We start from the raw sequence: 11,567 nt of genomic DNA on the forward strand, positions 1-11,567 counted from the left end.
TCTTACGTAATACCCAGTTATATTACATCATATGCCCTCCTTAATGTCTATCACCCAGTTACCAGTCCCTCCACACCCCTTCCCCTCCAGAAACCTTTATTATTTCTCTTCTCCTTCTTGGTTTAGGCTTTATTTGCTCTTCTTTCTCCAGACCCTTTAGGTGTAAGGTTAGCTTGTGCATTTGTGCCCCAAGTGTTACTATTCTGTCATAATTTTTTTCAGATTGTTTTTAATGAACTTTTACAAATAAAACCAAAATAATCTTGGCACACTCCTAGTGCTAGGCACCCTCCACCTCTCCAGAGATGATGACTGTGATGAATTTATGTATGGCCTTCCAGAACATTTCCATTCTTTTACTATGGAAAAATATGTATTATTTTATAGGATTTTTTTAAAAAATTGATTATAATCATTATCATTTCCTATTTATATTTTTGAGACCTATATAAATTGGTCCAAATGAATTATAATGGCTCAGTGGCGTTCTACATAGGAATATACTACCGTGTAGTAGTATATTTTATCTCTTTGCTAAAAAATTCCTCTGAAGTATTCTCTTATATGCTCTGCTACTACTTCTTTTCCTCTCATTCTCTCTTGGATGTATTTCAGTAAGGACTCTGCCTGCCCCCACTGTTCTTATCTCAATCACCAGTGACCCTCGTATTATGATAACCAATCCTCAGTCCACACATCATGTCTTGGCAATGGCATGTGATACAGCTGACCACTCCCTCCTCGAATTGCTTTTTTTTTTTTTTTTTTTTTTACTTAACTGGTAGGTCATGATACTCTCAACCTGTTGTTCCTTCTCAGTTTTCTTCTTCCTGTCACTAGATATTGGACAGAATCAATCTCTGACCCTATCAACAGGCATCTCCAATGGCACGTGTCCCAAACTGAGCTCTTGAGCTCCTCAAAGCTGTTCTACCCACAGCCATTCCAATCACAGCTGATGGCAACTTTGTCTTTCCAGTTGCTTAGGCCAAAAACCTTGGAGTCCTCCTTGACGCCTCTCTTTCTTTTGCTCCCTAAGTGACTGGCTTACAGTATAAGTTAGATCAAGCCACTCAGGCGCAACTGCCCCCCTCCCATTGCTCTCAGAGTAAATGCCAGGGTTCTCCATGCTGTCTCTCTCTCTGTCTTCATATCCTGGCACTCTTGCCTAGCTTAGCTCCTTCTAGGCTGTTCTTTGAGCACACCGGGCACTCACCCAGCTCAGGGCATATGCAATTTTCTGTGCCCTGGCCTTGCAGCAATATTTCCCTAGATATCCACTTTGCTCACTCCCTTACTTCCTTCAGGGATCTGACCAAATGAGTCGGCTCTTGACTACTCCATATAAAAGGCACCCCACTGTTACCCAATGTCCTTATCTTACTTAACACTTCTGTCACTCAGCCAGCACATACTATTAAGCATCTACTATGTTTTAGGTACTTTTTTAGAAGCTGAGAATGTAGCAATCAGCAAAAGAAAAATCCATGCCTTTGTGGGACATATATTCCAGTGATGGGAGTACAAACAACAAATAAAACAAATAAGGTATGACATGCGAGGAACACATTTAAAGCAGGGAAGAAGAATTTAGAGAATTGGAGTAGGTTTCCAGTGAACACTTTATGGAGAATATGACTCAGTCTTAAGTAGAAAGCAGAAAGAGAAGAGAGAATAGGCCCTGTGGAAGATCAGTTCCAGGGACAGGGTGTGGGCAGTGCAAAAGTCCTGAAGAGTGTCAGCGGAGAGTAGATGAGATCACCTAGGAGTGAGTGTAGACAAGTCTCAGGAGTGAGTGCTGGGATAGTTTGCCATTCATGAGGCAGAGAGACACAGAGGAATTTACAAAGGGTTAGCAAAGGAGTGGCCAGTGAGAGAAGAGGGTTAGATTTGGGTTAGATTTGGGTTAGATTTGGGTTAGATTTGGGTTAGATTTGGGTTAGATTTGGGTTAGATTTGGGTTAGATTTGGAAACAAACACTTTCTTAGTTTTCCTCTCTTCCTCCCACCTTTTTTCTTTTAATTTTAATGTTCTTCAATTTTTTTCTTTGAGTATAGTTGAAACACAGTATTACATTAGTTTCAGGTGTACAGCATAGTGACGGACGAGTCTTTGGGTTATTCCATGCTCAGCACAGGCAGAGCGGCAATCTGTCACCATACCGTGCTATTACAGTACCACGGACTCTGTTCCTTATGCTCTGCCTGCCATCCGTGGGACTTAAATTCATTCCAAACCTCGGAGCCTCAGCCTCCCACTCCCCTTCATTCATTCTGCCCCTTTCTCCACTCCCCTCTCTTCTGGCAACAGTCAGTTTGTTCTTTGTATTTGTAGGTCTGATTCTGCTAACCCTAACCCTAACCCTCTAGGTCCTTCCATGCTGTTGCAAATGGCACAGGCTCATCCCTTTTTATGGCTGCACAATAGTCTGCTGTCCTTATCTACTTGCTTACCAGTGGACACTTAGGCTGCTTCCATATCTTGGCTATTGTAAATAATGCCGCCATAAACAGAGGAGTGCATGTATCTGTTTGAATTGGTATTTTCATTTTCTTGCTGTAAATACCCAGTAGTGCAATTGCTGGGTCTCAAGGTAGTTCTATGTTTTAACTTCTTGAGGACCTTCCAACCTGTTTTCCAGAGTGGCTCCACCAGTCTCCATTCCCACCAATACTGCAAGACGGTTCCCCTTTCTCCACATCCTCACCAACACCTATGGTTTCCGGTGTTGTTAATTTTGGCCATTCTGACAGGTGTGAGGTGATACCTCATTGTAGTTTTGATTTGTATTTCCCTGATCATGAGATCATGAGTGAGGTTGAGCATCTTTGCATGTGCCTATAGGCCATCTAGGTATCTTCTTTGGAAAAATGTCTATTTAAGACTTCTCATTTTTAAATTGGATTGTTTGTGAATTTTTTTGGTGTTGAGTTTTATAAATTCTTTGTATATTGTGGCTATTAACCTCTTATCATATAAGTCTTTTACAAATATATTCTCCCATTCAGTTGGTTGTCTTTTTGTTTTGCTGATGCTTTCCTTTGCTGACCTCACAGCTCTTTTCAATCTTCATTTAAACTTCTTTGAGTAACTTCTATAATAATTAACTATATTGGCCAGTTAACCCCCAAAAGAGGATTAGAGAAGTATTATATGATCTTAGGTGTGTCTATATGCTTGAAGTAAGTATGACCCGAAGCATGGATAAAGTGTATAAAGGAGTACAAAGGAATGGGGTAGAGCTGAGATACTCCACAGGATAGGGTTAGGGTTAGACGGTCAGGGTCCAAGCCCCAAAAGGGAATTCCAGGTTAGGAATCAGTAACCAGATGGCAACTAGTGTTAGTATATAACAAGGTCTGAAGCAAAATCTGTGGATGGCAGAGTAAAAACTGAAGGATTACAAAAAGATTCTTTCCAAACAAAAGTGAACAGAATAGGGCCTATTTCCTAGGGAGTTTACAGGAACCAGATACAAAGTCATCCCTAGCATTGGCTGGACTACAAAATGGGGATCCGACTCCACAGGCATGAGTAACTAGAGACCCAAGTGGATTGAAGGGAGCATACACATCTAGGTTCCCTAAAAGGACCAGGTGTTCCATCTGGTTACAGCATGGGGCTATTTCAGGCTACAATATCTGATCGCATCATGTAATTGGACCAAGATTTCAATCCTTGGGCAAGAGCAATTTTGATGATTTCTAAGCAGCACTGTTTGTAATGCAGGAAGTCTTTTTTTTTTTTTAAGATTTTATTTATTTGAGTGAGAGAGCACAAGTGGTGGGGAGGGGCATAGGCAGAGGGACAATCAGGCTCCCCACTAAGCAGGAAGCCCCATATGGGGCTTGATTGCAGGATCCTGAGATCAAGACCTGAGCTGAAGACAGACACTTTACTGACTGAGCTACCTAGGTGCCCTATAAGGCAGAAGTGTTACCAAGCCGTTTGTTTAGTCCTGCAGAAGTGGCAGCCCTGTACACTGAAGATAGCTGGGAGCTGCTTCTAAGTTGTTGGCACCGAGTTACAACAACAAGCAAGACAGGAGGGGCTCTTAGGTGGCTCAGTTGGTGGGTATCCGACTCTTGGTTTGGGCTTAGGTCGTGATCTCGGGGTTGTGAGACGGAGCTCCACATCAGGCTCTTCACCCAGTGGGGGGTCTGCTGGAGATTCTCTCTTTCCCTCTCTGCCCCTCCCTCCACTTGTGTGTGTATGTGTACTCATGCTCTCTCTCTAATGAATAGTTTAAAAAGAAAGAAGGACAGGAAAACTTAATTTTAAAACTTAACCTTTTTATCAACTAAAATTCCTTTAGTGTTTTTCACTTCTCCCCTGTTCACTTCTACCAATACCCTGACGGGGACTTTTAAGATCCAGGAGCAAAACTTAACAATTTTCTCTGTTGAACTTCATCTATTCATTTGGGATCCTATCTCTAACCTGGCAAGCACATTAATGTTTCTGAGTCTACTTAATATACTTATTATCCTTTCCAATACATATGTTATTCATATGTTCAATGCACATGTGTCCTACATCTTCATTAATAAAACAGATAAACATAATCTGGAAGACCAAGGACACAGTCCTGCAGCATATCACCAGAAACCTCTCAGCAGGTCAACACATTAATCATTAGTCTTTAGATACGAGTCATTTCAACATTTTCCAATTTACCTAGTTGTCCTTAACTATAGTCCATACTACCTCAACTTGTGAGGAAAAAGTGGAATAGATATAGATTGAGAAGCAGTAGTCTTGGAAAGTCAGCTCGAGGAGTTTCACACTGTCTACGCTTAGTGAGGAACCACTTAAGAGGTTTAAACAAGGAAGGAGATCTTAATAGGTTTGTGCAACTTCCTTTTATTTATCTTTCATCAAATGTCCTTTTTTCATCTTTTGAATATATTTAAAAACCTGTATGCGAATGCCAAATCATAATGTTGTACACTTTAAATATACTCAGCTTTGTCAGTTATACTGCAATAAAGCTGGAAAAAAATCTGAGCTTATCAGGTCACAAACTAGAGAAATGTCAAAGCAAGAACTGATGGCGTGTGGAGGCCTGCCTGCCCCCCCTCATTCCTTTCACCAGGAAAATGTCTGTATATCCTTCACATTTCGCCTGTAAATCATATCAAATCACATACTTGTACTGAAGTATTTCATCAAAGATACACACATTCCTGTTGTATATTTAACAAGTTCCATGTCTACCTACAGACTTCCCTTCTCTTTCCCATAAGAATTTTTGGCCTTGAGATGTAGGAGTCCTTTTTCTCATAAAGAGTCCTTTGTAGGCCTTATTGGCACTTAATTCATCCCTCCTTTTCAAGAACAATTCTTTTGGTCTTTTTCCTTCACACTTTATTACCAGCAGCTCCTTCACAGATCTATTTTTTCTTTCTAGCATTTAGCATTCCTTTCAGTTGACACTCATTAAATGTAATATTTATGCTGGGGGGCTGCTTGTCCTCTTGGTACCACTGTATTAAGAGAACAATTAAATAGTAATTAAGTTTTCACTTTTTGTTTTCTTTTCCATTTGAATTCATAGGTTCACACTCCAAAGGGAGCTCTTTTCTTGATGGCACCCCAACCCATGATTCATGTGCAACCAGGCTCAAGGACCAGCAATTCTGCTCCATCCACAAGAAATAATGTATGTTAATAACTTCTGCAGCTTAGGGCCTTGGCAGAGCTGTACAATCACTGGAGGCACGACCGGTGTTAGAACAGTCTTACAATCTATACATCTTCTGTGTACCGTTGGTCTCTCGTAGAAGAAAAACCAATTCTAACATTTTCAGCATTACAAAAACACAGAACTGTGCAGATCTGGTCCCTACAAACTTGAGTTGTTAAACCTCAACTGCGTTCTGATGCCTACTCAGTTTTATTCATTCATTTAACAAACCCAAGTGTCATCAGTGCTGGAGAGGCGGGGCTGGAGATTTCAGGAACAACTTCCCAGAGAAGTGATAACAAAGTTGATCTCCCAGATTTAATAATAGGTAGCCAGATAAACATATAAACAGATAGGAAAGCACAAAGAACCATGAGAGATCAATGGAGGAAATGATGTACAGAGAATAGAAGTTTTGTATTATGGGCAGAGAAGTGGATGCAGGAAGTGAAAATGTGGGAGACCGTGTCATGGCTTCAGAGTTCTGTCTTCTAGAAGTCTTTCCAAGGTTTCTTCCTTCAGTCTTTAGGTGATGTATTGGGCTCCTGGGTTCCTGAATGCTTGCTTAAGGAGGCCTCACAAAGCTCTGGGTATTAGATAATAAGATTGACCAGAGTTTTATGTAAAAAATATTTGTAATTTATTTTATGACCACAAAGAAAAATAATAGAAATGACAAAATATTTACACATCCATCTTTCTTTCATGCAGACACAATCCATGTAGAAGTACCAAAGCGAAAGTGTTCAGATTCAGAGGTGAACAAAAGTGATCTCTCTACAGCCTGAACTGAATCATCCACAGCTTCCAATTAAAATAAACATTCATTTGAACATACTCAGTTTTTTTTGAGATTCTTCAGTTCAATGTTTTAGAGGTAATACATCCTACTTCTCTTGTTTTAATAGTTATCCTTGAAATGTTACACTGCAAAATTATCAAAAAACCATCTAATCTCCCCTCCCAAATAACGCAAGGACCTTAGAACACTTTAGAGCTACAAGGACATTCCCTCCCAACTTAAGGAGTTTTGGTGGTCCTGTATTTTAACCCTGCTCCATTTTGTTAGCAGCCCCCCCAAATAAAAGTATTAGATTGGCTGGCTCAGTCAACAGAACATGCAATTCTTGATCTCAGGGTTGTGAGTTCGAGCCCCACACTGGGCACAGAGCTACTTAAAAAGAAGGGATTACGATTTACGGAAACACTTTTTGCTTAGATCAAGCCACACGTTCACAAGTTCTCTTCTTGCACAGGAATCATTTCCCTCTTCCTGAAGTACAACGTTTATAACTTCATTAGTATAGTTATGCTTGTGATAAACTCAGTTTTTGTTTATCTGAAAATATATTTCTTGTTACTCATTGTTTTTAAACCAGATTTTAAATTGATGTATTCATACAAGTTCTGTAAGTATGCTTGTACAAATCTTTTGTGGACAAATGTGGATACATCTCTTAGGTAAATACCTAGGAGCAGAATGGCTTGGGCATAGAGTAGGTGTCTAAAATTGAAACTGCCAAAAGTTTTCCAAAAACAACTGTTCCACTTTACACTACTGGCAATATGAGAATTCCAGGCATTCCAAATTCTGGTGAACAATTACTGCTATCAATATTTTAATCTTGCCTGTTTTATTGGGTGTGTGGTAACATAATATTGTGGTTTAATTTATACCTCTCTGATGACTAAGCAACTTTTTATGTACTTATTGGTCATTCCAATCTTTTTTTGGTGAAATGTCAACTATTTTGTTCATTTGAATGTTTGCTTTGTTTTTAATTATTTATTTTTAGTTATTTATATATTCTGAATATAAATTCTATGTTAGATATATATTCTACAAATAATCTGTCCCAGTCTGTCACTTGCCTGTTTACATTTTTTTTTTTGCCTGTTCACATTCTTAATGGTATCATTTGGTGAGCAGGTGTTTCCCACTCTTGAAATCTAAGTTATGAAGTTTTTCTTTTATGATTAGTGCCTTTTGTGTCATCAGAAATATTTGATTCTCCCAATGTCACAAAGATATCCTCCTGTTTTCTTTGAGAAGGTCTGTAGTTGTAGTTTTTATATTTAGATCTATTATCCATCTAAAACATATTTTTATATTTGGTGACAAATAAGGGTAAAGATTTACTTTTTCAGATAGTTATGCAATTGTTCCTGCAACATTTGTGAAAAGCCAATTCTTTTCCCCTTGAGTTGCCTTGGTAGATTTCTCAAAAATCAATTGACAACAAATTTATGGCTCTATTTTTCACTTTGTTTGGTTCTATTGAGTCATATTTCTATCCTTAGACCAACAACACACTATCTTGATTACAACAGTTTCCTGTAGGTCACAAAATCAGGTAGTATTAGTCTTCCATGTTCATTCACATTTTCCAAGGTTGTGTCAGGTATTTTGATTCTCTTTGAAAATCCCATGAAAATATTACAATCAGCTGATCAACTTCTTTCTTTCTTTCTTTCTTTCTTTCTTTCTTTCTTTCAGGCACCTGAGAATGCTGATTGGGACTACACCCAATATATAGTTAAATTTGGAGAAAATAAACATATAGAAACTTTAGTAATATCGGTGCTTCCAAATCATGAACATGGTATAAATCTCCATTTATTTAAATTCTCTCTGTTCATTTGGAGTTTTTAATGGTAACTAGCATATTTCATTATCTAACTACTTAATTCTAATATAATGGTACTATTTAATTTCATATTCTTAGGTTTTGCTACTACTATATGGAAGCTCCCACTGCCCTCTACCACCGACCCACTCCACTCTTCGGCTCCTCCTCCTCTTTAGTCCTACTTCCCTGTTCAATTTCTTCTCTCCTCTTGCATCTTCCCAGCCTTGTACCGCCTCCCTTTTCCCCAGTTCTGTAGTCCCACTCCATGTCCAGTCCTCCAGATTCTTCCCCTCCCAGGTCCTCTAGTCCTACCCCTTCCAGTCCTCCAAACCCTCTATTCTTTCAGGCCCTCTGCAAACACCCCTTTTTCTAGTCTCAAGCCCCACCCGCTTTCCTTACTCCCCCCAGTACCTTTACACCAGTCCAGTCCTCTCTGCAGTCCTTTTCCTCTTCCCTTGTCTCTACTCCTGCAACCTCTTTCATCTCCCCAGTCCTGGAACTCCACCTCTCTCCCCAGTCCTCTAGCTCTGGCCGCTTTTCTCACTCTTCCAATGTCCTCCCTACCCTGCTCTCCCCAGGTCTGCAGTTCTGTTGCTCTACAATCCACCTGCGTCCTGCCCCTCAGTTCTCCGTCTCTGTGCATTTGTTTTTACTACTCCAGTCCTGCTGCAATTCCTATACCTCCAGCCATGTTTCCCTCCCTGAGCAGGTTTCTGAGTGTGTTCAGAGTGGAGGGTGTGCCTCTCCTCCAATTTTCCTGTCTCCCTTTCTTCTTGCTGTCTGTATAAACCCCATGTCCCAGAGTTCCAGCCCTGCTCAATGTCTTTTGGCCTCACCCTCTTTTTAAAATTATGTTGCTCTTCTTCCCTTCTCTGGTTTTTAATTTTTTTTGCCTGTTCCAGTATCCTTTCCCTGTCCCGTCCCCATCTCCCAGCTCTCAGATAGGTCTTCATTCTCCTCACAGGAGTTTTCCTTTGAATTTTATTAGTGTTTGTGAGGTTGAACATGTTTCATGTTTAAAGGAGACTTTTACATCTTCTTGTTAATTGACTTTTGCCCACTTTTCAGTATGCTTTGTCTATCTGTATGACATAATTGTGCTGAATTTTTTCAAGCTGAATTTATAGTTTGAGTTGTTTTGGTATTATTTTTGCAGGAGTTGTATTGCTGTTTTTTCATAAATGAGCAAATATATTGATCTTTTCTCTCTTTGTCCCTGGATGAGTCATAGAATGTCTTATACCAAAGCTAAAGGTGGAATTACCTCCTATTTTCTTCTGGAACATATCTAATTTGGGGTTTTTAACATTTATTTTGGTAATCCATTTGGAATTTATTCTTGTATATTATTTGTGATATTAACCTAATTTTAGCTTTTCACAAATTGCTACCCAACTGTCACAACACTATCTCTTAAAATGTCCATCTTTGGTTCAGGGGTTTGAGATGCTACCTCTGTGTACTAGTCTGTTTCTGGATATTCTACTTTATTCCACAGGTCTGTTTTCATGAAATAAAAAATACTGGACTTGAAGTGAATTATTTGGGTTCTTTCTGCTCTATCCCAAGATTTCCTGTGGGATTGTAGGCACATTCTGTTCTCTTAGTAGGCCTTAGTTTCATCATCTGTGACATTAGAGGTTCCATCCAGATTATTGGTATTTCTAGGAGTCTGTACTAATTAGTACTATCCATGATTGCCTTATAGTGTTAGGAGCTGGAACTTGAGTCATGGACTTCTAGCTTCCCAGGCCTGACCTCTTTCTTGACTTAGTTGGGGCAACTTTGGCTTCTTCATTCCCTAGTCCAGGGTCTTATTGCATGTAGGTTCATTTCTTTGGCATTGAAAGGCTTTTCTTTGACCCTTTTCCGATTCTGCTGGTACCTACAATGACAAGGTCACTTCATGTATGTGTTCATAAGGACCAGACTGGAAGGAAGTTGGGCAGGACAAGATAATGAAAGTAAAATCATTTCGTTACCCTACTGTGTAGTAGGCACATGTTAGATTCTTTACATGTATGTTATTTAATCTTTACAACAGCCTTATTGGTATACCTTGTTATTCTCATTTTAAAATACTACTGAGGTAGTGTAGTATCTGTGCTCCCTTGCTACCCAATATGTGACTCTTAGAACATTTATCCTATTATCTTACAAATGATCTGGTTTTTTAGAGGGGGAGGGGCAGAGGGAGTGGGGGAGAGAGAATCTTAAGCCCACTGTGCAGCATGAGGTGGGGCTTGATCTCACCATCCTGAGATCATAACCTAAGTCCAAAGTCTGAGGCTTAACCCACTGAGCCACTCAGGCACCGCACCAATAGATTATTTTAAGATTCTTTAGTTTTATGTTAACTATGGGTGATGATAGTCCCTCCTGCCCTCTTGGGCTTGTGGGGATTAAACAGCCTAATTCGGTGACTGGCACACATACTGTTAAATTTTAACAGATGTTAAGAACTGTCATTATTAAGTATGTATCCCCACTAAGTAATGGACCTAACCTTTACCCTAACCCTTACAGTACTGTTTGTGTGAGTGGATGGAGCACCACTTCACGGTTAAGCACTACAGAATAAGTGAAGGTGGGAAGAACAGGGTTATTAGTTGTTAGAAGAGACCAAAGAGTAAGTACTTAGCTCCATATAATGCACTTACTTTCAAGGCGTCCTGGTGGTGGACCATGTTGACCAAGTTCTTAGGATTTTGTGTGAACAATATGAAGTTTTAAAAATCGTTGAATTGGGATGGCAACATTCTGATCAAGGGTGGCTTTCAGGAAAGGTTGGTGCAGCGGGCGGGGTATTTACTAAAATCAGGCCAAAGGCTCCACTCCAAAACAGACACAAAACACGCCCCCTTTGAGGGCTGGGAAGCTCGCTGGGACTAGAAAGGTACCGAGACCAAGAACCCGTTGTGGCGTCTAGGTTCCAGATTCACTTGAAGCCGAGAAGAAATCAGTTCGCTTCAAAGACCATTCTGGAAGGTGCTGCCCGTTCTGCGGTGGTACTGAGGTCTAGTTCGGTCTCTGATTCCCAGGATCCTCGAGCCCTCTCACCTACAAAACACCCAAGATACCTCCTCCCTGAACCCCACATTGGTTCTTCCTGCAGAGCCAGCAGCTCCACCGCACCGCGGCACTTCCTGGCTTGTCAGTCGTCTGTGCGCAGCCAATCAGCATCTACAGGATGGGCGATTCGTCAGGGAGAGAAGGGGCGGCTACTTCCTGCACGCCAATGAACGCGCAG

General features: G+C 40.3%; 2 protein-coding genes across 6 annotated transcripts in view; one reads left to right on the top strand and one right to left on the bottom strand.

Moving 5' to 3' along the window:
* The window catches only part of LOC116582568 (phosphatidylinositol-binding clathrin assembly protein-like), a 34,754-nt gene extending 28,236 nt beyond the window's left edge, over window positions 1-6,518 (top strand). For 3 of the 4 annotated variants that reach the window (XR_004282463.1, XM_032330098.1, XM_032330099.1), the window contains 2 exons: window positions 5,559-5,663; window positions 6,399-6,518. Coding sequence is in view for 2 of the 4 variants with exons in the window: in XM_032330098.1 (XP_032185989.1) it covers window positions 5,559-5,663; window positions 6,399-6,413 (120 nt within the window). In the remaining 2 variants the exon portion in view is untranslated. Of the gene's footprint in view, window positions 1-5,558; window positions 5,664-6,398 lie in introns of those variants that run through there. The other variant, XM_032330100.1, reaches the window with a different exon arrangement.
* LOC116582569 overlaps window positions 1-11,543 on the bottom strand; it is a 31,899-nt gene extending 20,356 nt beyond the window's left edge. The window contains exons 1-2 of one of the 2 annotated variants that reach the window (XR_004282464.1): window positions 10,978-11,507; window positions 9,471-10,202 (exon numbers count right to left, since the gene is read on the bottom strand). The gene's annotated coding sequence lies outside the window, so the exon portion shown is untranslated. Of the gene's footprint in view, window positions 1-9,470; window positions 10,203-10,977 lie in introns of those variants that run through there. The other variant, XM_032330101.1, reaches the window with a different exon arrangement.
* Between the last annotated feature and the right edge of the window lie 24 nt (window positions 11,544-11,567).

Source organism: Mustela erminea, chromosome X (assembly GCF_009829155.1).
Source record: "Mustela erminea isolate mMusErm1 chromosome X, mMusErm1.Pri, whole genome shotgun sequence".
Taxonomy (NCBI): domain Eukaryota; kingdom Metazoa; phylum Chordata; class Mammalia; order Carnivora; family Mustelidae; genus Mustela; species Mustela erminea.